General features: G+C 39.4%; 1 protein-coding gene across 2 annotated transcripts in view; it reads left to right on the forward strand.

Annotated features, from left to right (window-relative positions):
* Marchf11 (membrane associated ring-CH-type finger 11) overlaps nt 1–27,203 on the forward strand; it is a 114,395-nt gene that overhangs the window by 77,088 nt on the left and 10,104 nt on the right. The window contains exon 3 of one of the 2 annotated variants that reach the window (XM_036207158.1): nt 14,433–14,625. The exons of the other annotated variant lie outside the window; for it this stretch is intronic. Within the exon in view, the coding sequence (XP_036063051.1) occupies nt 14,433–14,625 (193 nt within the window). The remainder of the gene's footprint in view (nt 1–14,432; nt 14,626–27,203) is intronic. 2 annotated transcript variants of the gene reach the window in all.

Consider the following 27,203-nt stretch of genomic DNA (forward strand, 5'->3'; position numbering starts at 1 on the left):
CAAAGAACCAACTCTTTGTTTCATTGATCTTTTTTGTATTGTTCTCTTGATTTCTATTTCATCCCTCAATTTGATTATTTCCTGGCATTTATTTCTCCTGGGTGAGTTTTTTTTTTTTTTTGTTTTTTTTTTTGTTGTTGTTGTTCTAGCGCTTTCAGTTGTGCTGTTAATTCATTGGTATGAGATTTTTCTATCTTCTTTATGTGTGCATTCAGGGCCATGAATTTTCCTCTTAGTACTGCTTTCATAGTGTCCCATAAGTTTGAGTATGTTGTACTTTCATTTTCATGAAGGTATATCCTTTTGTGTTAGGATGGAATGTTCTGTAGCTATCTATTAAGTCCATTTGAGTCATAACATCTGTTAGGTCCTTTATTTCTTTGTTGAGTTTCAGTCTGGTAGATCTCTCTTTTGGTGAGAGTGGTGTGTTGAAATCTCCCACTACTAAAGTGTGGGGTTTGATGTGTGTTTTAAGCTTTAGTAGTGTTTCTTTTATGAATGTGGGTGCCTTTGTATTTGGGGCATAAATATTCAGGATCGAGACTTCATCTTGGTGTATTTTTTCTGTGATAAATATGTAATGTCCATCTTGATCTCTTTTGATTGATTTTAGTTTGAAGTCTATTTTTATTAGATATAAGGATAGCTACACCATCTTGTTTCTTAGGTCCATTTGCTTGGAAAGCCTTTTCCCAGCCCTTTACTCTGAAGAAGTGTCTGTCTTTGAAATTGAGGTGTGTTTCTTGTATGCAGCAGAAGGATGGATCCTGTTTTCTTATCCATTCTGTTAGTCTGTGTCTTTTTATAGGTGAGTTGAGACCATTGATATTGATGGATATTAATGACCAGTGGTTGTTAGTTCCTGTTATTTTTGTGGTCGTGTTGTGTTGTCCTTCTTTGGTGTTTGTTGGTGTGGGATTATCTATTGTCTCAGTTTTCATAGGTGTGTCTAGCTTCTTTAGGTTGGATTTTTCCTTCTAGTGCTTTCTGTAGGGCTGGGCTTGTGGACAAGTATTGTTTAAATTTGGTTTTATCATGGAATATTTTGTTTACTCTGTCTATGTTGATTGAGAGTTTTGCTGGGTATAATAGTCTGGGTTGGCATCTGTGGTCTCTTGGTGTCTGCATATCATTTGTCCAGGACCTTCTAGCTTTCATAGTCTCTACTGAGATGTCTGGTGTTATTCTGATGGGTTTGCCTTTATATGTTACTTGGCCTTTTTCCTTTGCGGCTCTTAATATTTTTTCTTTGTTCTGTATGTTTAGTGTTTTGATTATTATGTGGGAGGGGACTTTTTTTTTGGATCCAGCCTATTTGGTGTTCTGTAAGCTTCTTGTATCTTCATAGATATTTCTTTCTTTAGGTTAGGAAAGTTTTCTTCTATGATTTTGTTGAATATGTTTTCTGTGCCTTTGAGTTGGTATTCTTCTCCTTCCTCTATCCCTATTATTCTTAGGTTTGGTCTTTTCATGGTGTCCCATATTTCTTGGATGTTTTGTGTTACAATTTTTTTGTCTTTAGTGTTTTCTTTGAGTGATACATCTATTTTCTCTATTGTGTCTTCATTGTCTGAGATTCTCTGTTCCATCTCTTGCATTTGGTTGGTTGCTTGTTTCTGTAGTTCCTGTTCATTTAGTCAGGATTACTTTTTCCAGCATTCCCTCAGTTTGTGTTTTCTTTATTGTCTCAATTTCATTTTTCAGATCTTGGATTGTTTCCTTCCTCTGTTTAATTACTTTTTCTTGGCTTTCTTTGATTTCTTTCAATTTTTTGTTTGTTTTTTCTTCCATTTCTTTAAGGGAATTTTTTGTTTCCTCTCTAAGGGAGTTTTTCACTTCCTCTTTAATGGAGTTTTTCATTTCCTCTTTAAGGGAATTTTTTATTTCCTCTCTAAGGGAGGTTTTTTTTTACTTCCTCTTTGATGGAGTTTTTCATTTCCTCTTTAAGGGAATTATTTATTTCCTCTTTAAGGGAATTTTTTATTTCCTCTTTGAGGGAGTTTTTAATTTCCTCTTTAAGGGCCTCTATCATCTTCTTAAAGTCATTTTTAGGGTTGATTTCTTGTATTTCTTCTGCCTTGGTATGTTCAGGTCTTGTAAGTGTAGAATCACTAGGTTGTGATGTTGTCATTTAGGTCTTCATGTTGTTGCCTGTGTTTTTGCATTAGCGTCTATTTATCTCTTTCCCTGTTTGGTGCAGGCAGTGTCTGTGTCTGAAGGTGCCTCTCTTGTTCTAATTGTTAGTCTTGGTTCACTAGGATTTCTTTGTTAAACTGGTGCTGTTGGTCTCTGTTTGTTCAGGATCAGCTTATGGTTTCAGTGGTTTTTAGGTTCATCGGAGTTAGGTTTTTTTTTTTTGTGTGTGTGTGTGTGTGTGTGTGTGTGTGTGTGGTTTTTTTGTGGGTTTTTTTTTGTGTGTGGTTTTTTGTGTGTGTGTGTGGGGGGGGTAATGGGGGCGGGAGTAGGGAAAGGTAGCTGTCTGGTTGCTAGGACTCCAATGGGTAGGGCCTAGGAGTTAGAGACCTGATCTGCTGGTCTGGAGATGGGAGCTTACCTGTTCTCAGTCGGTGAAGTGTATACTTATGATTCTGGTGATCTGGTTCGGTGGCTGGGTGTTGCTTTCTTTTGTGTTCTCAGGTCACATTTTGCTCTTTCGTCAATTCCTCAGCTGTTCTTGTTTCCTCAGACTGCAGACTGTAGGTTTCTGATTCCTCTCCCAGATGGATTTCAGCTGAGTAGGGTAGACTCAGTAACAACTCCAAGTTGTTTGGTTTCGCAGGATCAGCAGCTAGGCCCTGGGTTGGCCTCAGACAGTGTGCAGATCCATTCTGGTCTCCTCCCACAGAGATGGCTCCTTCCCCAGGTGTTGGAATTAAAGGCGTCCTTGTTCCAAGCTCTTGATTAGGAGCTTGTTTTCATTAACTCCTCAGCGGATGGAAGCTCAGTTTCTGGTTTTTATTATAATTGTGTCTAGGCCGCTGTCCCCCCCACTGGGCCTGCCTGCCTCTGTGGCCCCACCGCACTCCGCTCTGCCTCTAATTCCTACTTTCTAATAAGAAAAACCTCACTGTTTGCCGAGCAGTGTCTTTCCACATACTTCACCCTTCCCACAAGTCTAAAGCAGCTTCTTCACTGAATTGTCTCTTACTCATCCTGATAAGCTTGACTCAAGGTTACTTTTCCTGGAATCTTTCCCTGATGGCCACAGCAAAGGAAATATGCCCATTCACTAAGCATCATATTCATATTCTCCATGAGTATACCCAGTCTTATGATCTCTTGAGAATACAAATTTTTCACAAAGTTAGTGATTTCTATACATATTACATATGCCAGGCATCTGAGAAATGCACATTGAATGAATGATTCTATTTTTGTTCTTATAGTGGTATGTGTGTGTTAAACTTCTATGTGTATTTTTACATTGGTGGTGTCATCCCATAGTGTGACTCCTCAAATTTGGAACTGAAGCAAAGTCCACTTTCATGATCAATGCTACATGGTCACCACTCAGCTTTATAGACCATGTCTTTCCTCTGGGACTCAGCCTCTTTATGGTGTTCTACCACTGATTCAGTCTCCAGGACTCTATTTAGGGAAGTAGAACAAGTCATGAAGACATGACTATACAGCTTTTCTGAAATCACTGTCTTAGGTCTTAGTTACTTTCTATTTATTTATTTGATATCACAAAATGCCTAAGGTTGAGTACTTTATTAAGAAAATATTGAGCTCCCAGTTTTGGAGGCTAAAGCTCAAGATCAGGTGGCCCCTATCTGTTCATCCTCTGGAGAGGCTCCCAAAGTAAATAGCATCACATTATCAGGAGTATTTGCAGGAGAGATCTCAGGGCCAGGCTTCCTCTTCTTATAACAACTCTTACTCAGAGAACTGGCTGGGTAAGACACGCATTATTCCTCTGGGAATAACCGCTTTAATACTTTTTTTTTTTTTCATTACAATACAGTTGTATCATTTCCCCCTTCTACTTCCTCCCTCCAAGCCCTCACCTATACCCTTCCTGACGTTCCTTCAAATTCATGGCCTCTTTTTTTATTCATTGCTGTTATATGCATACATATGTATATACATGTATTCCTAAGTATATGATTACAGCCTGCTCAGTCTTCCTCTTAAGGAATTTCCAGCACATGAAAAACTTATCCAAACTGTATCAATAGCTATTATCAGGTGCTATTAATACAGAATGCCACCGAGGTCCTTATGAGATGAAGCACTCGGTTGTAGGGATACTTCTAAGCTTCTAATCTTTCTCCTACCATATTATGCTGCCCTTCCCATGGGTAAGAGACAAAACCATTGTAAAAATCCCACAGAAGAGGCTGTCTGCCTTCTGCTATCATTCCTTATCACCAAGGGCACTGTTCTGTCTACTAATAGAATACTCAGTGCACGTTCTGCATTAACTGTGATGATAAGGTAGCTGCTAGCAATGGAAATTCTGTGGAAAAGTAAATTTGGAAACACTGAAAATTTTAATACTCTCCTAAGCAAAGGCAGTTCTTGCATCTTTGTGGAGAGAACAACCCATCATAGCGATAGTCTTCCATGTTCCTCAGGGTTTTTCTCAACAAGCTCCCAGATTTGTGGCTATAGGACCCTTCACCTAGTCCCCTGGGGGTAGACACTACTCTGAAAGGCTCATTTGACACCTGCAATGGTTGCCCTGGTCTCTGGCCATTCATACATGCTTCCCTGGGTAGCAGCCTCTCTGATCCAAGTCTTCTGCTTGTCTTGATTCAGTCCATGGCCAAACCTCATCTCACACTGATTCCTTCTCTTAGAGTTGACTTTGTAACTTTTCAGGCTTACAGATTTCTTTTGTCCTGACTCATATTGTGTGTCCTCTCTGCAAATGACTTGAGCCAGATTCCTTTTTGTCCAGATCTTTTCTGTTTTGAGATTCCCAGGTATTTGGAAGACAATGTTTCATTTACTTTCTGAATATTGTCCAATAGTGTGGAGCCCTCATATCTGCTGGAACACTTGAGTTACCCATTTTCCTCTTTGCTTTTTTTTGTTTTTGTTTTTTGGGTTTTTTTTGGTTTTTGTTTGTTTGTTTGTTTTTTTGTTTTTTGAGACAGTGTTTCTCTGTGTAGCTTTGCACCTTTCCTGGAACTCACTTTTTCCTGATCATATGACTTGGGTCTAGGAATTTTAGTTAAATAAAGTGATAGTTTACAGTCAGTACAATGTGTAGTTGGAAGTTTTCCTGTGTCCTACAGCCGCTTGGTCCCAAGTAAACAGACAGAGGCTTATATTAATTAAAAAGTGTTTGTTCTATGGCTCAGTCTTATTGCTAGCTAGCTATTACATCTTAAATGAACCCATTTCTATTAATCTATGTATCACCACGTATCTTGTGGCTCTATCTGTGTTCTATTACATCTTGCTGCCCCATGTGGCTAACGGTGTCTTCCCTGACTTCTCCTTTCTTCTGCCTGTCTCTTTGCTTAAGTTTCCTGCTTGGCTATAACCTGTCTTGCCATAGGCCAAAGCAGCTTCTTTATTAGCCAATGGTAGCAACACATCCTCACAGCATACAGAAAGACCATCCCACCACAATGCTGTCAATTAATTATGTGCCTTTCCATTAGCCAAGATATTAGAATGAAGAAAGTCTTCACATAAGAAAATGGGCTCAGAGATTTTCCAACTCCCTGGTTCTTACAGAAATTTCAACCCAACCAAGGATTTGGAACTTTGCTTTTCTTCTGTCATCCAAGAAAATAAAAATTGGAATGACTAGGGTCACCTGATGAGGATCATTTTAAATGACTTATCTGTACTATAAATATATGATAAATGGCAAGGAAACAGTCTTCATGATAATATTTTGATTCTACTTTTGTCTAGAATTGAAATTTGGAGAGAATAGCTACCTAAACAAGAGTACATCTTAATCTATGACTGTAATTTACATGAGCCTTTAATTTCTTTCAGGAACAGCATGTAAGTCATGTTTAAACAGTTTGGCTCACAGCTGGGTGTTGTGGCACAAGTGCCCAAGACACTAAGGCAGGAGGATCTAGAGAGGAAAGCAGGTCTGGGATGAATACATGACAGGTTCAAGGGTAGCTTGGGCTACATAGCCTATAGAGCTATTCACGTATTCCTTTTCTTCATGTGTCAGTTTTGAGAAAGTAATTGTTCCCCACCATGGCACACATCTATTTCATCTATAGTATGGAGTTGATTGACATGGACTCAGTGATTGAAACCCCTCTTTCATTCTGTAAGTTGCTGTTAACTTTCCCAAATACGTGGTTCTGTTTTCTGATGATTTTCTAGAGGTTGCTCGGGTTTCAGCTTTCATTTGTCTGATTTTATCTCAGCTCTAAAAAGTTTTTTTCTTTTGTTTATTATTATTATATTTGTGTTTTAATTTTACACACACTAGCTCTAAAAAGTTTATGAAGATGCTTTTCTAGCAGAGAAGACCTGGTCGAATTCATGAAGCTGTTGCTATCTTGCAGCCTACAAAACAACTCTATAATGAAAAGACCTGTAATCAAGGGAGCATTGCATCTTCTTGTCAATCTGATTTCACAATAGCAAGTATTCTGCCTGTATTTCCAATCCTAACTCTAGGACTGCAATCTAAACTCTGTGTAAAGATGATTGAAAATAGATTGCATTTAACTTCATTTCTTTCTGATGAGGACACTCCTTAGGAGCAGATGTTCTCTCAAGTAGCCCTGGTGAGTAATCCCACCTATCATCTTACTACATACCCATTAGCTTATGATTCATATCTGGTCTTCCTTGTAAAAACAAAGATGACACAGTACTTTGGACTCAGTGATTTAATGCTCATCAAATGGAACTATACTCTCCAAGTTCAGGCTGATTTCCTCTTAGCACATGCTATTTTCCAGGAGTGAATTGGGTTCTTAACTTAGAAAATGTTTTAACTCTTTCAGATAGCAGTATGGAGAGCATATCTCCTAAATGGTTTCCTAGATACCCAAACGTGTTTTACTGGTTGGAAGTCATTTATACAGAAGGAAACTTTGGGTCTTGTTTTGGCTTGGTCGCCTGTCATGCTTTATATAAAATTCCTAGATTTTTCTTTGTATCTTGTCTTCTCAGTAGGCAGTAATAAAGCTGAGTTAACTAGTAATAATCATTTTATAAGATCACCATCATTATAGTTCCAGAGAAATTAACATTATTTTTTAAGAAGAGCGACCAACATGGACCCTCACACAATGCTACTAATTCTGGCTGTATGTATCATCTATATCTTTTTGGAGCAAATGAATGCACCTCTAAAGAGTCTCTGTTTAGAGAAGACATAATTTGTAATGCATGTTTAATTATTTTCTAAATTAATTCAAATTAAAGAGATTCAATTCCTCAAGATTATCTTCCTTATGTGGGTATATCTTGGAAGCTATAATTTCTAGACTCACGAGGCACCTGTGGACGCCCTGCGCATTTGTGTCAGTGTTAGCCGGCACTGTGCGGGGCTGCCTTTGCTGGCCCTGGTTTCCCTTCTCTCAGCCTTTTTTCTGTGATTGTTGTGATTGTGCCTATGTTTTCCTTCTCTTATGGTACAGGCTTAACCAGGTTGAGAAAGGATGAGAGCAGACAGAGGAAGCAGAGAGGGAAATTTGGAAATATTTTAGGCTTTTAGAGACAGATCTCCATTCACTGGTGGTTTGGCCAGACCCAGGACTTCATGATGATGGATGTGAAAAGGATGATCACTTGCCAGTCACATGGATAGGAAAAACCACTTTCAGTATCCTATGTTTCCAGGCACTGGTGGGTGGGTTCAGCAGTGTGGTGAGTATGAGAGGGTAAGTTTCAGCTTCAACCATCACAAAACCTGTGGTCTATGCAAGATGTTGAGACCATAGGGCTGTCTGTAATTGAAGTGAGAAATAACAGGCATTAAACAGATGCATAAATAGTGGAATGCATTGCCAGGAAAGAAGAGCCATCCTTTGAAGAGGGAGAATAAGAAGGGATGGTTTTGATAGTTGGTGTGGTTTTAGAGCCCAGTGGGAATAGATGAGAAACAGTGTCAGTAAGAGAAGGAGAAGGAACATGCTCAGTTCTCAAAGTGATGAGTGACATCTGAGAAAATGAAATAAAGTGAACCGAGAGAGTTCTCTCCTTCCCTCCTTCCCCCCATCCCTTCGTTCTCTTTCTTTTGCTCCCCCTTGATCACCTTCTCTTACACTCTGTGGCAACTGTGTGCCAAGCACTGAGTGTTCATGTTGATCTGCAGAGCTCTTTGATGGAATTTACAGGCTTCTTCTTCTCTTAGGAGTGTGGATCTGAGCTTACACAGGACTGGGAATAGTGGTCAGCCACAAGCCCAGCTAGAATGCTCTTCCAGCAAACCCCAGGGGACAGTGTTGGAGCATCACCAGAGGCATGTGAAGAGGAGGATGTAGAGATATATGAAACTGTCATAAAGTTCACTAGAATTATAAACTCTAACATGTTAACAGCATGATTGTAGGAGTCAGACTGCCTGAACTTATGCCTCAGTTCTAGTCCTAAATGTGATAAGACTCGGAAAACTGTCTAGCTTCCTGTCTTGAATATCTATATATCCTTTAGTTTTCTTCCTTCTCCTCTCCCTATTTATTTCTTTATAAAATACCAAACAAAAGCCAATTAATGGATAAAAGGTTTATTTTGGTTCACAATTCAAGGGTATAACCCTGGCAGCAGTAGTTTGAAGAAGCTAGTTACATTGTTTCCACAATCAAGCAGTAGAGAAAAATAAATGTTCAAGGTCAGCCATGTTTTCCCAGTTTATGCAGCCAAGGACTCAAGCCAAGTGAATGGCACTGCCCACCTTTAGGCTGGGTCTTCCGACTTCAGTTAACCTAGTTAAGATAACTACTCACCATTCTGCCCAGAAACTTGCCACCTAGGTCATTCTAAATCCTGTTTACCCTTTGCCAACTTGACATGCAAACATGTCACTTTTAAGCCAGAATTTAACACCTCTGTGGCTCATGGCATGTCATATAATGCAGAAACACATTGAGTCTAACTTCAAAGGCCTTTACCAATTCTTTTTTTTTTTTTAAACTTTTTCATTTTAATGTTCATTGGTGTTTTTGCTATGGGTGTTGGGTCCCCTGAAACTGGTGGTTTTGAGCTGCCATGTGGATGCTGGGAATTGAACTTGGTCCTCTGGAAGAGTAGTTGGTGCTCTTAACCTCTGAGTCATCTCTCCAGCCCTCTGTCTGTAACAATTCTAACAATGTTTACAAACCCAAAGTCCAAGTCTCATCTGATATTCAAGGCAATATTTTAATTATGAAATCCCAAATAAGTCCTTATGTAGTTCCTACACACAACAGCACAGAATAAATATTCCCATTTCCAAAAGGGAAGGAGGATGAAGGCAAATCAGTTAATAGTGAGACAAAAGTGAGACTGAACCCTAGCAAGGAAACCCCAAATCCTGTAGTTCCATCTGTAGCATTTGGGGCCTGTGATACAATCATCCATCCATAGCCCCACTGTTTGTGCTCTCTCACCTGCAGCACACACAGGCTCTCTTTTAACCAATTCCCTTCTATGCATGCAGCATTCCTCAGCATTCCTTGGCTCTGGCCTAATCCCCTTCCTGGGATCTCCACTGTAATTTAGACTTCATCTTCACAACTTTCCATAATGGCCTCGAAGGGCTCCTCTGAACCTGCCACACATTGCCTGCTCTCTATGTTTCCCTCAGTCTTGCATATTTCACATCTCTGAAGACTACCATTTTGGTGTTGCCGCCAAGTTCCCTCAGTTTGACATGTAGCCTGGCCCTAGTGGACCACAGATGTGTAAGCTTCTCCGTGTGATCATGGGGAAACACGGACCCAGGCAGATCCTCTTGAGCTGCATTTGCTGAGTGGAAGGTTGCTCTTGAGGTACGTGTTCTACTGTCTCAGTGCAGATCAGGGTGTTTTTCTTTAACAACTGCACCCTGCTTTTCAGCATTCACCCAGGCTGCAAACTTTAACTTCTTTCAGCTTTTCTCCTTCTCAATATTCTGCACATTTTAAATATCCATCTGTTCAATGTTTTGTTCTTTTTTACTACAGAACTGGATAAGAGGCTTAAAAACTAGCCAGCTATGTGCAAACCTGAATGTTCTACTGTTTTGAAATGTTCTCTACCAAACAGATTAGTCCATCATCTTTAAATTCAACTTTACTCATGTTCTCAAGACATTGGCAAAATGAAGCCAGATTCTTGGCCACAATATCACATAATTGCCTCCTTGTTCAGTCCTTGTCTTGCCCACCCCTGAAACCTCATGAACCGGGGCCCTGCTATTCACATTTCTTTTAGTATTCTTGTATTCCAAGCCCCCACTAGAATGGGCAATTATTCATAAATTCTAACATACAAAGAATTTTGAAGCACAAATTGCCAACCTCTTTCACATTTCATTTACAAAATAATTGTAGAGGTCTAAAACCCTCATGGTCAGTGAGGTTATCATAGCAATGACCCCACTCCTGGTACCAATTTTATATCTTATTTATTTTTTTCTTGCTGCTATGATAAACTACCCTGAAAAGAGCAACTTAAGGGAGAAAAAGTTAACTTTGACACACACTATGCAATCCTTAATGGCAGACACTTGAGGCAGCTGGTCACATTGCTTCTGTAGTTAAGAAGGAGAGAATGACAAATTGTGCTCAGCTAGTTTTTTCCTTTCTATTCAGTCAAAGACCCAAGACCAGGGAATAGGCTTCCCAGATTTAGGGTGGGCTCTCCCACCACAGTTAACCTAATCAATGCAATCCCTCACAGACATGGCCAAAAACTAACCTAATCAATAAAATCATTCATAGTCAGGTCCACAGACTTCTCTCTTAAGTGATTATAAATCCTGTCAAGTTAGTAATCAATAAACATCATGCCATTTCTACTTCCATTTACTTAGCTTTAAAAATGATGGTTGCAACTCTCTCACCAAGTTGTTATGGTAATTCATTGAGGGCATATATTGGCCCTATATGAATGGAAGTTATTATCATTAAATTATCTCCTGGATACTCAATGAAGGTAAACATCCAACAGAGGACCTTCTTGGTCCCAATTTTTAAAGGATTAATAGTTTGTTGCACAGACACAAATAGTTTTTAGGATTGCAAATCAAATATTATGGATTAAAAGGGAAATAACAAGTAGGGAAAACCAATTTAGGTACTGATGTATCATCCTTCTACTCATTCATGGCATGATGCCAGTGAAAAATATACACACACAAGAGAGGGAGAGGAAGGCAGCGAGGGAGAGAAGAGTGGAGAAAGGGATTATATAAGAAAAAACCCTTTGAGACAAAGTCTCATTAGGGAGCCCTTGTTATTCCAGAAATTACTAAGCATACCAGATTGGCTCAGTCTAATGGCAATTTCTCTCCTTCTCTGAGGGCTAGGATTTCAGGCATGTACTCCTACTATACCTGCATCTCCAGAGGAGACAATTATGTTTCACCATTGAAAACTTTAGCTCAAGTTTCAAATGTTTTACAAACTGAAGTCTAGTCCGTGGTTACCATGAGGTGGAAAGACAGGCCCCAAGATGGTCATCATCTGCTTTTATTGTTCTGTCTCACGGTCTCTGAGCTGAGCCTATGGGAAGTCTCCTACTTCTGAGAGCAAAGATGCTGGCTGATTTCCCTTCCCTGGAAGACAGAGCTACTTTTCCTATTGGAGAACTGAGGCAACTTTCCTTTCTTTTGTACTTAACTCTAGAAATAAGAGAGAGCTGTAAAGAGAGGGCAAAGAAATTATCAAGATGATGTTACTATACCAAGGAAGGGCCCTGTGTCCATGACCACGTTCCATAATTTTGGCTTTGTCAGTGTTTGTTGTCACTAGCCATTCAGTAAAGCCATGTGACATTTAGGGTGCATCAGCACATGAGGAACATAAACTTACTGGATAATTTGTGTTGTTAATGGAGAAAGAAAGTTAATTCAATTATTCACAGAGTATACCAGAAAGTTACAGAGGATCCGTTATAAAGTATATACAGTTTATCCTTCTCTAAGAGTAAATTTGAAAATCCCCAGCAAGAGTAAATGTCTGTGATAATAGTACATAACTGACCCTCCCCGGGCAACATAATGAAGTTGTTATTTCCTTGTAGCTTGCTCACACATCCATTCAAACTACAGGCATTCACCTGTTAAGCCACCTCAAATTTGACCTCAACCAGACAAGGGTAAAACATCTATATTTCTTTCTCCTGGAAATGTCCCTTTACTCATTTGGCATCTCTGCCACAGAGGGGCATATCTCATAGGTTAGAAGCTTGACCTACAGACAGGTTTAACTGAAGCTGAGTGTAATGACTTACCTGACACTGAACTGTTTGACTTAAACTCCACTCTTCCATTACACAGACTATTGGAAAAAGAAAAATATATACCAGTGAATAAGAACATAGTTGCTGAATCCTACTTACTCATTTTTGGTTATCCAGGAATCCTGTGGTTCAGTCCTATGTGCTTAGCATATGAACCTTCAGATGAAAATCAAGTGCACACACACACAGACACAGACACACACACATCACCACCACCACCACCATCACCACCACCACCACCACCACCGCTCTGCAAACTTAAAAGTATGAGTTACTTTAAAGCCAGTGGTCAAGAGTTTGTGCAGCAAGAGAATTGTGAGTTCAGTGCTATGACTGAAAGCCTGTCTGAAAAGCAAAACCCCCAACCACCCCCAAACGTATACTTTGTTTTATGTTTTGTTATTATTCACCTGAAGTGATTGTTTCAGGCTAAGATCATGCATGCATATGTGGCTGCATCCATTTAGGATGCATACCCGCTTTCTGTGCTGCTTACCGTGTTGCTGTATTTAAAGCAGATTTTAATATAAATCCACAGGAAACAAGATCACGTGACAGTGGCACTTCCCATTTGTTAGGTGACAACAAGCTTCAGATGCTTCACCACTAAAGACCTAGCAGGTGGGACTAATGTGTTCATAATTACACTGGGAACCTAAAGGCAAAAGCAAAAATACTCTTGAAACACAACCCTGTGCACTTATAAAGATGAAATACATAACCGTTTACTATTATTTCCATATTTGTTAAAGTGATGAAAGAAAACTCCACGTTAAAACAAAGAATATGTTTATCACAGTAAACAACTGTCGACTGTTGGTTCTGTTCTTTGTTAAGTAAATGATTGTAGAACACTGTTTTAAATGTGTGTTGATATTTAACCCATATAGAGTTCAATAATATGCCTGTGAATACTGGAAGTCAAGTTCAGATTTAAAATATTACAAGTGGATCATTTGGTTATCTGCTGTTGGGGTATGTGTGAAAAAGAGAGGGAGGGAAGGAGAGAATGTAGAGGGAAATTACAAGGGAGGGCAGATTCACTGTTGAAGAGCATGTACATTCAGACTTAAGGTAAGTTTGGGTGTTAAGAGAACTCGGATTTATTGAAAGAATATATTGGGGTGAGCTCCTTCGGGGAAGGTTCTTCAATGAACCCATCGTGGCAGCAGCCAGGCCTTTCCTCCACAAATTGAGTAGGTTCTTACATGTTTAATTGTTTATGAGTCAACCATCAGTTCTTGTCTTGCATATTTCTCAAGCACATAAAAGTGAGAACATGATTAATTGATCTTCTCAACCTAATAGGACCACTAAAGGATATTTTGAGCACCTGTAATTCCTCTCAAATACTGATCCTTAAGATATTAAGTCACTCTTCATTGAATACTATGTGCTACTGTGGTTTCATGTGTTTCTAAGATCTGCCATTGGTATACAAATTCTAAATCTTTAAAATGCTTCATGGCTTACCCACTGATAATAAGAGAATAAGAGCCAATTATGTCTAAGAATGTAAGATATACCATTAATAGATAAGAATAGCTTTGCGATTCTTGTATGATTATTTTAATGTGTTACTTTCAATTACTGTTTGTACTGATGATCACATATAGTTTATTTGCTATTTTTACATTCTTCTACAAGAACAAGAGAGAATTTTCCCTTTCTTAAAAAAACAAATATGATAAGGGGGAAAAAGCATGAGATAGAGGAGTCTTCATTGTGTGTTGTCACAAGGTATTTAATTTCATGTGAGTATGTGATTTCCAGGTACCAAATATTCCTGAGCCATTCACACTCAGTATTATTATCTGGACTAAAACCATATTAAACTTTGAAAATGGTGAATTCATGAAAATAATGGAGTCAAAGACAATTAATTAATCATTATCTGCTTGTCTACTTTTTTATATCCTGGATATAATGGAGAAATTCATTTGGGGAATGATCAGATTGAAAGGGGTCTGACATTATGAAGAGAAACACTAAAAATGTAATTTTTCTTCTCTTTTTAACTCTGCACAGCACTTTTTCCTTACATGCCTCTGTTTTTCTTTTAGTGGCAGAGCATATCTATAACACTGGTTGAGAAAGTTCAGATGATTGCTGTAATCCTAGGATCCCTGTTCTTAATAGCGAGTGTGACTTGGCTCCTCTGGTCAGCCTTCAGCCCCTATGCAGTGTGGCAGAGGAAGGACATCCTTTTTCAAATCTGCTATGGAATGTATGGTTTTATGGATCTAGTGTGCATAGGTAAGACCATGGTGTTAAATATTCACAAACTGTCAGTAATGCATCTCTTTCAGCACCTGCATTTTTACCAGGCAGGTAAATATACCTGTCCAATATACACAGAATGCTGCCATATAAATTATCTTGACTTCTGGTTAATTATTGGGGCAGGAAGAGGAGGTTGCCACAACTTGGCTGCTTCCAAGGGTAGTTTGAAAAGAAAAAAAAAATAACAGGCTGGTGTTCATTTAATGTGGCATATTTTGCAACCAAAAAGAAGATGGAGTGGTTGAGGAAATTACGTGGGGTGAGCAATGTTAGGCTTGCCATTTGTTTCTAAGGAGCAAGAACAAACCAGTACCCTTCCCAAAGCTGAGAAAGCGTGGCCAATGCCAACAGCAACATTGTGGGTTTGCAGAGATGACTGCGCCCTAAAAAAACCTGCTTTATAATTGGAGCTCAGATTCCTTTGGGAGCATGAATGGCCCCGCGGAAAGTTGAGGGCATGGGACGGTTTTCCTTGTTTACTTTTCTCTCATCATGCTTAATAAATCCAGAGTCTGAGAAGAGGACAAGTTTCCTACTTTCCATAGATGTAGCTAAATCGGACTTTACAGGAAAGGTTATGCTTATGGTTCCCTTGACCGGTCGGCAGAAATTGACTCAGGCAACAATGTGTGGTGTGTGGTGTGTCTGGTGTCCTCTCAGGCACTGTGAAGGTGACAGCTGATGGGGCTGTGAGAGCACCTGGAGGAGGGCACCCTGGAGAATTTGCCGCTTTGAGTTGGTTTTCAGGCTCCTGGGTTGTAAAAAGGACCAAATGGAAAGGCAGCCATGATATAAAGCAACAGTTTTCTCCATATGTGGTCCCCAGACCACTGGCAATAGTAGCCTCCTGTCACCTGATTGGAAATGCTGATCACCAGGCCCATCTAAGACCTACTGAATCAGAAACTTGAGAGGTGGTGCTGGCATCTGTATTGTCCACATTTTCTGCAGTAGTGATGAAAGTTCAAGCTAGAGAGCCAAAGGCTCTTGGAAAGATGCCGTGTGTGTGATCAGATGACTTTGTTTCTGATCCCAACCATCCTCTGCTTGAGTAAATCTGCTTCATCCTCTGTCTTTCCATCCACAAAATGGAACAATAACTTCTACCATGTCAGTCTAAATAAAGGCTGCAGTGATTACGAAAGAACCCTGTTATTAGTAGGCAATGGCATATGGGATATGTAAGTACAAGTCAGAAACACCTGAGTTAATCTCAGTCACTAATGTCTGTACTTAGGCAAGTCGAAATTCAACTAGACATTTTCAAATCCTCAGTTGTTTTATGAAAGGAAGTTTATACACATTTAAAATGTAACCAGCCCGGCTTTCCTTCCTTCCCTTCTTCCCTTGTCACTAATACAAGACCATCAAGAAAGAAAATGAGGAAATTTCAGGCTCTAAAGAGAAATGAAGGAGGCAGATGTTGTGGAGACAGTAATCTAAGTGCGGGTTTCCCGGGTAATTAGACTGATCACACATATGAGGACTCCACAGTAAATGTGCTAATTCATATGCAAGTGCTTAGAAAATCCCAAATCTCTCTTCAAATTTAATCTCTAGGGCATTGCTCTTAATGAAGAAGAGTCATGAAACCCTTCTTCACACTGAATCCCTCAAACAGCTCAGGGAATGTGTTTCCTCTTCCAATGGCTATTATAATATGGGGCATGCTCTTTGATATCACAAGGGATGTGCTTCCTTAGCCTGGAGGAAAGGGTTTGGAAAATTTTCACCATGAATAAAGGACAAATTAAGATAGATTTATTTACTCCTGAATGTGAACATTATATGTATATCAATAGCTTCAGTTTTGTATTTTTGTGAACCAATTAAAAGAAATTTAAGAAGGAAAGTTAAATACAGCAAACAAACACTGAATCACTGGGCTCAAAAGTTAGCCTTGGGGGAAGGTCGAGCTGCCTTTCCTTACCTCTTGGTAAAACCAGGAAGGACAAGATGCCTCCTAAGTGGGAAATCATTTCTATGAGTTTCACAGTGTGCATTCGTTGCTAAGTTATTACATATTACTGTCAGCATTTCAATTAAGATTATTAGAACCTTTCAAGAGCACAGGCATGTGAACTAGTGATCTTGGGGAAATGCGTGCTATATTTGGGCTCCTCTTTTAAAATTTGAACATTCTCTCATTTTATAAAAATCAAGTTTCTTAGAAGCAAAAGTAGTTGCCATATTTTCTACAGACATTTTAGAAAGTGAATTTTTATCTGTGTCTTAAATATTAAAAACACATTCTGTTGTCTTTTGGCTCGTCAGACCCCACTCTCATCATTCAGTGATCTATTTGCAGAGTTGGAAAAACTTTAAATATTTCAGATTGAACATTATTTCATTTGGCAACCTCATTAATTAGTATATTTTAGAACCGTGAAAAAAAATTTTACCCTAAGAAACTGAGACAATAACATAGTAAAGGATGCATTAGCCAACTGAATTATGGCCAGTATTAGCCCCAGCCAACATTACAAACTAATTTAAATGTCTTCTCATTAAAGGTACACACTAACAAAAATTACTTAGATCACACCTTAAAACTACAGATAGAAGACATAGAGTCTGAGTAGCAAGGAGATTTATGGCTTTGAATTTGCTCAGCTCAATTGTTGGGAATGTTCTGTGTCAAACTCAGTGCTAGATGCTAGGAGCACAAGTGAGGTCCGTTGCTTTACTGCCTCCAAGCAGCCATGGCCTCATATGGACGTGGAGGTCTTCGGAATCAAAATGACATTGTCCTGTCAAACCCTAATATTTAACCAACAAATGCTGTGCAGGAGTGCTGTGCAGGAGAGCTCATGCTAATGCCTGGTAAGGACCATTTCCAAATACTATACAACCACAGCTTAGTACAGAGGCCAGCACAAACTCACACAGAAAACCCCTCTGTAAGGACATCTTACCCAACAGGCTACCTGTTTGACCTTGAACTGGTGTCTCCCTTGGTACCCATCATTAAGCAGAGTTGATTTTAACCTCTGTGGTCAAAGATTGTTATTTCAAAGTATTTTATCTACCTCCCTTCATTTTTCCTTTAAAAAGTTTTGCCAAGTACTGTTGTTTATTTTTGCTCTTTTGGGGGGCCTACCACCCAGCTCCCAAATAAGTCACACATGGAGGCTTATTCTTAATTATGAATGCCTGGCCTTAGCTTGGCTTTTTGCTAGCCAGCTTTTCTTAACTTTAAATTATCCTGTCTGTCTTTGGCCTCAGGGATTTTCTTGCTGTGTAGCTAGGTGGTTGGCCCCTGGAGTCCTCCTCCTTCTCTGGTTACTTCTTCTCTCCCCGTTCCTCCCAGATTTCTCCTATTTATTTTCTCTGCCTGGCAGCCCTGCCTATTTCTCTAGCCTGGCTTGCTATTGGCCATTCAGTTCTCTATTAGACTATCAGATGTTTTAGACAGGCAAAGTGCCACAGCTTCACAGAGTTAAACAAATGCGAGAGCATAGGTGTGCAAACATGTAATTGGAATATAATGGGATGTGAAGTCATGTGCGGGCAGATGGTCACTCAATGGTGCAGGGAGAGATCCCTACTTTGGTACTGCATGGAGGGGAATTTTCAAGGAAATTTCATGGAGGAAGTGATAGATAAGCAAGCTAATGGCTAATGCCTGGTGAAAGCAGAAATGTCCCCTTCTTCCCACTGGAGGAAGTTGTGCAGTGTCTCCACAGAGAGGGCTTAGAAATAGTTGGAAGGATTTTCACAAGGTTTCCAAACTTGCTTATTTTTAAACTAGAAAGAACAGATTGACAGTTTTGAACATTCTTTTAAAAATAATCCAGAAAAATACAGACGATTATTATAGGATAAAAATTAAAATGTAGCCATTTTTTGAAATGTGTAAGAAATCAAATCATTAAAAAGAAATTTAAAGATTTTTAGAGCCTGTTTTCTGAGGAATAAACCCAGGGCATTGTGCTTGCTGGGGAAGTCCTCTACAACAGAGATAAATCCCCAACCCCAGAAAACATCCTTAGTTGAGGGCATTTGACTACTCATTTGCCAATACATTGAATTTGTTTGTTGATACTTTTATTATTAATTGATTTTTTTACTCCTTAAGATTTAACATCTGTTTTTATTAATGTTTTAAATTCTCCCAGGGGTCAAAGTTGAAACAAAGAGATCAATCACAGTCCACCACATAGAAATTTCCATAGATGTGAAAGTGGTCCATAGCTGCACTGTTAAGTGCCATAAACATAGTTAGGTTTGACTGTTTAACATGTGAATTGTGGCTAGTAAGAATGAGAGAAATAGATTTTAAGTTAAATTTTGTTTAAATTAATTTAAATAGACATATATGGCTGCTGCATACCTTACTGGTCCAGATGACAGAATGACCAATGTATAAGTTGAAATATTGTAAATATACTACAAACAAGTTTCACTCTGTTGGAATATATGGGTTGCAGTTCTTAACAATAAAGGGGCTTAGTTCCGAGAGAGGAGTAAGGTTCAAAGGGGTTCAAAAAGACTAAGGGAAGAGTGTGAAAGAGAGAGAGGGTTGATGCCAAAAGAGAGGCCTAGAGCCACAAAGAGGGGACATGCCTGGCAGCTGTCCTTTTCCTGACACCCTTTTCTGAACCTCTCAAAGAGACTTCTGAAGTTTATACATGAACTGAAATTTCAACCCACATTTGTTGTACAGCCTACATTTGTTTCTGACAAGTGAAATAGGAAAAGGTACTTGGGCATCTCTTTTAAACATTTGAGTGGATGCCAGATTATCATTATTTTCAGGACAACCTGATTCTCTGAGATGTGTAGCCAGAGACAGCAACTTAGGAAGAAGTGTAAATTAATATAGGCCTTGGCTGGCTTTTCCAAGGAAGTTTGTGCAGTGGACCAGGGAAGATTAGAGACCCCAGAAAGGAAAGGCCAGCCAGTGTGGGGAGTGGGGGAGGGCGTTGCCCAGAGGATTCAGTATTTCACATTGCACATGGAAATGATGGAAGATCGTACACCAGTTGACTGTGTGATCCCAAGGCTGTGCTGTGAGAGGAATATATTTATTAATAACTGACTTGGGCCTTCAAGGAGACAAAAGGACATAGGGTCAGTTTATTAACTTGTACCTGAAATGAAGGTATTTCCCAAGCCATTCCAGTTTCAGGAGGAGTGAGAATGTAAACACTGTAGAAGCAAGACTAAGGCCATGTTATACCAGTGGGATTCCCACAGCTTCATTTAAAAAGGAAACCCTCTGTCTTTACACAGGCATCCCTGATGAGGGACCTTATTTGTGGTAACTGAGGCAAATAACCCTAAAATATCTTCTGGCCAAAATTATATATCTTTATTTATATACTATAATAGAATTAGAAAACCTACTTTTAAAAATTCTAATAAACACTGTAAGTTGGTGGCAAATCCACATCTGTGAAAGATAGGTTTTGATCTTTCCTGGGATGTTATGGAGGGCACTGATTATCATTGTCTTCTTTTAAAAAATGGATTGACATTGTTCTTTTAAAATCTTTTTAACTATGCACATAATATGCACAGATATATATTTCATTTATATGTTTATAAAATATGTAGTTATCAAAAGGCCACCTGGGTCACATCTCTTTTCTTGATGTGATACTTCCTTTGTGGAAATGTGCATTCTTAATATTTTAATGTATATCTAATCATTTTGTTCTTATAAACACACAGAATCTGAGGAATTTCATTCTTATGCTCTACAAACGTGTGCAGCAAATAGTCCTTTCCACTCAGCAATGTGATCTCAAGACCTTTATTTGTTGGTGATACCATGATTTCCTTCACCTTCCACCTACTGATGGCGACTTAAGCCATTCAGTGTCACTTTTGCCAGTGGGGATAGTGTTGTAGCGGACATCTGTTTTAACTATTTCTTCAGGCAGGACTGAATAGAGTAGTCTGAATAGAGTAGTAGGCACGTGTGTCAGATTTTAGAAGACAACTTAAACAATCCACTGTATAGCTTTCACCATTTACAACCCACCTAAGAAACATTCTTGTTTTCCCATGCCTTGGCAGCCATGGATATCACCACATTCTGATATCACTGGTGGCTTTAGCTGTACAGAACATAATTGGGCTCACTTTCTCCAAATCACTTCTATAATTAAGTCAGTGTGATAATTTTATCTAAGAAAATAAGCAAGGCCCCCCTGGGTCACACCAGTGGACAGCCTGAGCCTGGAAGAGCGGTGGTGCAGTGGAGAGACACAGAGTAAGTTCCCTGTGCATCCCTTCCAGGTTTCCTCTCCGAGGTGAAGCTCAGCCTGGGTGATGGAGAGTGGGACCAGCTGACTCTCACATGCTCTGGATTCCCCAGGATGCTGAGACACTCTGGGGTCAGCTGCTTCTGCTCTTTGACACTTGCACTTTCTGTTTCTGTGGAGAATCCACTTCCTGAAAATAGTTGAGGAAAACAGCTCCCCTCTCTCACTTGTTTGCCCACTTTAATATGATCTGTTGTTTTTGTTCTCCCTATTAATTTCTGAACCTAAGGCGTCCTATCACAGAATGGAGGGGCTATTGACATACTCATATGCACCTTTGTGCACACACTCGGATGTACCCCCCAGGAACCAAAAATCTCTCCCAGGGCTCTTTTGCAGTAATGACTTAGGCTACATCCTGAATGCGATGACCTCATGTAAAATAGTGACATGAGTTTAATATGACTGTTTACACTGTGTTGCTTTTGAATGCTTCCAAGTTTATGGAATTCTCAAAAGCAAACTGAGATATGTATGCTAGAAGGTCAGTCAGATCAAAAAAAAATTTTTTCTTGCTGTACCAATTACAGTCAACAATGAAACTTTTGCCTCTTAGGCAGGAGGCTCATTTTATCCTAAATAATTTTTTATTCTCCTAGATTTTCAATTGAAACAGTTATATTTAAATTCAAACAATTCCTGTCATTGTGATGGCAGTCCTATTGAAATGTACTTTTCATAGATGAATATTTATCTGGCTGAAGTTTCTTGGGCACACAAACTTCTCAGAGTTACAGTCACCAATGTATTCACATTTCATTTACTGAGTATCAGAATGATAAATACAATTCAGTGTTTGGTTGACTGTATTAGACATATATTTACATTTTAAAGAGCCAAGATAATACTTGTATCTGGCTTTTAAATTTAGATTAGCATTCATCGTACAGGTGATTTTGTTTCACTTTGTGATTTTTTTTTCAAGGTAGAAAATCTAAAAATAGGGGCATCAAGATGGTTCACTGAGTAAATGTGCTTGTGATACAGGCCTGATGATCTGAGTTGAATACTCTGACCCCAAGTAAGATGCCAGATGCTGCACTATGGCCATGGGTACCAGTAAAGCCAGCACTCCTGTGGGAAATGGGAATGGAGTCAGGAAAATCACCGTGTAGTTCATGAGCTAACTAGCCTTCCATACCCAGTGGCAAAATCAACAGATAACTGTGTCACAAAACCATTGTGGTTAGGGACTGGGGAGATGGTTCAGTGGTTACAAGCACTTCCTACTTTTGCAGAGAACCTAGTTGCTTCCTAGTGCACACATAGCAGCTCTCCACCATTTGCAACTCCAGTTCCAAGGAATCTGAGGTCCTCTTCTGACCTCAGCCAGCATGCGTGTACTGCACATTCATACATATAAAAAAATAAATCTTTTAAAAATGTGGGAAAGCCAGGATTGATTCCTGAAAGTTATCCTCTGAGTTCACACAATTGTGGTGGCACATAAGTGCTCACATACATTATATACACACATAACACACACACACACACACACACACACACACACACACACACAGAGCAGAGGGAGGAAGGGGGGAAGGGATGAGTGCACTAAATAATCATGTGGTTTAATATTATATTGATAGGAAAATTTAAAATTACATTTTCTAACTCTTGATATTATGTGAGCAAAGATGAATAATTCTGGCAAGAAGAATTAGTATTACCATAAATATGTTTCCTTATCAGTGATGCCCACACAACGACAAAAACGTTTCCATCTAAAATGGGGCTGTGGATCATCTCCATTGTTTTCACTAAATATGAAGTAATTGGCATAAGAAAACATAATAAAAAAAAACAGATCTCCTAATATGGAAACATAAAATTCTAATATATCTCAAGCAAAAAGTAAGAAAATATTAAATTCTTATTTTCTGGTGCCTTTTGGAATGATTTTAAAAAAATGACAGTATTTTAAAGTGTTTTGTGTAAAAAATGAATCTGCAGAGAAGACAGAAGTGTTAAAAGCTATCACTAGAAGTTGAGACAGGTCATAATTTAGGATGCAGCAAGAGAGCCTCTATACTACTGATTGTTCATCATGGGTAAGATATGTGTGCTTGAAGCAGAGTCTAGTCATTGGCTAGAGATCACACATGTTAAAGCTAGGAGATGTCTATGGATACATATAAAATTCATCAGATGAACCCAAATGAAAAAGATTACCAAGAGAACCTCAGCATGTTTGCCATACTGTTAGCATCCAGTAGGGGTGCTGTTCTATAGTCATGAGGTTGGGATGTATGAATGGAGGAGGCTAAACCTAGACCTGCCTAAAGTGAGGGAGGACCACCAGAGTTTAGCCTATTCTGCCATGGGCTAACTTGCTTTGTGGGAAGTAGACACCATAGGTACCAGCCATTCTCCCACCCCCTCCCCTGACACAAACATGCCAGGGTGATCTGAACTGGGCAGACCTTCCCCAATCAAAATCATTAGCAATTTTCATCAACAAGATGTAATAAATATGTAGATACTTTTCTATAAAAACCATTCAGAATCCAGATGCAATCCTTCATCACACTCTATTCTTCTACCCAGTTATCACCATCACTACCCAGTTTGGAACTTGGTCACTGGAGTTATTCAGCCAAAGAGTAGGGTTCAGAAGGCTTCCTGAGTTCTGTGTTTGCTACTCTGGGTTTAGTTAAAGGTGAGTTATAGGAGGAATTGCTGCTTTTGTGTTCTGCTGCGTTTTGTAGAATGCATGGATGTGTTTAAGGCTGTGTGAATCAAAACTCATGTGACAAAGGAAGCCCAGCTTAAACACTGTTTGGCATAGTAACCACAAAAGTTGATTGGCTTGTATTTCCTTTCTTAAATGTATCACTGTAATTTTCTCCTCCAGGAAATTCCTTTTTTTTTTTTTTTTTTTGATATTTAATGTGATCAGGGACCCACATCCTTCAATAGTACAATTTGACTCTTTAGAAGGCCTTCACTCATCTGCTTCTGTATGGAGGACAGAATGCTCTTCTGTTCGTGGTCAGAACCCCTGTGGGGTTTCCACCTCAAGTCCATCTCAAGTGGAAGATAGGCTGTATGGTTCACTGCACAATCAGAGTCTTTGCCACGTTTGACCATAACTACTACAGGAAGCACACTCGGCTAGCTCGCTAGAAATCATTCCTTAGATGTAGTAGAATTTATTTACATGGACATATCATTATTCCTTGACTTCAGAATAGGCTAACATGCTCCAGACCCTAGGAAATGTCAGTGTTTCATTCAGAAAGTGTCTGATACAATCAGTCATCCATAATCACAATCCAAATCTCCCTTGAACACCAGCCCCAGCTTCAAATGCTGCAGAATATGACCACAGTTTGGGTGCATGCTGGGGACAAAGGCAGAGTGGCCCTGGGCTGTTTGAAATGGATAAAAAAAAAAACCAGGCTTTTATAATTCATATGCTTTCAGAAGTAGGTCATTATCCATTTCTCTGGAGGTATAAATTATAGGATTTTCAATGCCTTAATCATAGTGATGTTTACCAGTTTTTTAAAGGATTATTATCTTGGTTGGCTATTAGTGAACCCCAGGAATTAAAGCAGAAAGGAACTCATCTTTGATACATGCCTTTCTGGTTTGTGTTGGAATGGTCTCTCATTACTAATTAACCCCATAGGTCTCCCATGAAGGGTAAAAATAAAGATCCCAATGAAGCCTTCATCTTGAATGACCTTGTAAAGACCTAGCTCTTTTGAAGAAACATTAACAAAAGTAAACAAAGAGCAGACCTAGTGTGCTATTGTTATTGACTTCCATCTCCTCCAAGGAAAGTGAGACACTCTCAGCTGTGTCTCTCCACTGAGAGCTGTCTAAATAGAAGGGAGTCAGTTGCCTGTTGAGACACATGCCACTTGCATTTTGTATTTACCTTGTGCCACTTCTGAGCTACAGGACAGAGAAGGAAGCAGAAAGCGAGCCAGCACACAAGGCCTAGGCCTAGATACAACATATTGCTTGTTTTTGACTTTGAGAGTAACTGTACTTTTTTTTTTTCATTTTAAATGGCTAACTCCCTCAAAATAATATTAACTTACAATACATGAAAATTATATCGAACTGAAACTTCCAATGCTCATAACATTGCATTGAGACAAAGCCACATCCATGTATATGTGTACTATCAATGAGAAGTTGCCATAGGGACCAGAGGGTTTCCACAGCCTAAAAAATTCACCATCTGGGGGCTGGAGAGATGGCTCTGTGGTTACGAGTACTAGCTGTTTTTTCCAGAGGACCTAGGTTCAATTTCCAGCACCCACAATTTCCACAACTGTCTGGAAATCCAGTTCCACACAGACATACAGGTAGGCAAGAACACCAATGCAGATAAAATTGATGATGATGATGATGATGATGATGATGATGATGATAATAATAATAATAATAATAATAATAATTCACTGTCTGGCCCTTTACATTTTCTAAACGGGGATGTAGCATGCCTACTGCTTTGTCTATTTGCCATAGGGAGACATTCACAGAAAAGAAGATTAAATACAACCTGGAAAGTGCCAGGAGAGAGATTTCTGAGAACTGGTGAGAGGAGGGTAATCAATTTAGGGTCAGCAAAGGCTACATGGAGGAAAAAGTCTTGAGCTAAATTTTGAAGAAGAGCAGAAACTTGGATAGGTCCCGGGGAGGGGACAACTACTGGGACTGATCAACATACATGTAGTAGTTCATAGTAGAACTGATCAACATACATGTAGTAGTTCATAGTGGGACTGACCAACACACATGTAGTAGTTCATAGTGGGACTGACCAACACACATGTAGTAGTTCATAGTGGGACTGATCAATATAATATAGTAGTTCATAGTGGGACTGATCAACATACATGTAGTAGTTCAGAGTGGGACTGACCAACACACATGTAGTAGTTCATAGTGGGACTGACCAACACACATGTAGTAGTTCATAGTGGGACTGATCAATATAATATAGTATAGTTCATAGTGGGACTGATCAACATACATGTAGTAGTTCAGAGTGGGACTGACCAACATACATATAGTAGTTCATAGTAGGACTGATTAACATACATGTAGTAGTTCATAGTGGGACTGATCAACATACATGTAGTAGTTCATAGTGGGACTGATCAACATACATGTAGTAGTTCATAGTGGGACTGATCAACATACATGTAGTAGTTCATAGTAGGACTGATTAACATACATGTAGTAGTTCATAGTGGGACTGATCAACATAATATAGTAGTTCATAGTGGGACTGATCAACATACATATAGTAGTTCATAGTAGGACTGATCAACATACATGTAGTAGTTCATAGTGGGACTGACCAACACACATGTAGTAGTTCATAGTGGGACTGATCAACATAATATAATAGTTCATAGTGGGACTGATCAACATAATATAGTAGTTCATAGTGGGACTGATCAACATAATATAGTAGTTCATAGTGGGACTGATCAACATACATGTAGTAGTTCATAGTGGGGCTGACCAACACACATGTAGTAGTTCACAGTAGGACTGATCAATATAATATAGTAGTTCATAGTGGGACTGATCAACATACATGTAGTTCATAGCTCTTCCTTCCTTCTTTCCTTCCTTCCTTCCTTCCTTTTTTAAAGATTGGGTTTCACTGTGTAGCACTGGCTGGACTGGAAGTTGGTATATAGACCGTCTGGCCTCTGGACCACAGTTCAAAAGACCTTAAGAAATACTTCTCTGCATGTGGTTGAACGTCCTGACAGTGAAGAAATTCATTGATAATTGTAGGTGTAGAGGACAGACAGTCATGTAGGAAAGGGTTTCAAAGACAGTGCAGTTACCTGAGCAAGTGATTCTGGATTTCTCAGCCCTGGCAGGGAAGTACCATCACGAAAAGGGATGAACGTGGTAACAATCAGAAGGAACTGAGGCTGAGGATATAGGGAGACCCCCTCAGCTCTGACTCATAGGGAGACCCCCTCAGCTGGGACTCACAGAGGCTGATATTAGTTCCTGAAGGCTGGGGCATCAGACAGAGTTGAAGGAAAGAAAGATCGTGGATTCCTCTTGAACATTTATTTTTGTCAGAATTTACGGGGAATCCCAGGAAATGTGGCCATCAAGCAGCCATAATTAGGAGCCTTCAGCACAGGATAGAGGATGGAGCTAGAGATTTATATGTGATCTCTGAGACCAGTGTCTACAAGGGACATGATTTGGACAAGACCAGCTGAAGTTTGAGGAACACGGCGAGACAGAAAGGGCAGAGGAGCATGGCCAGAGTAGGAAAGGTCA

Source organism: Onychomys torridus, chromosome 15 (assembly GCF_903995425.1).
Source record: "Onychomys torridus chromosome 15, mOncTor1.1, whole genome shotgun sequence".
In the NCBI taxonomy this organism is placed as follows: Eukaryota; Metazoa; Chordata; class Mammalia; order Rodentia; family Cricetidae; genus Onychomys; species Onychomys torridus.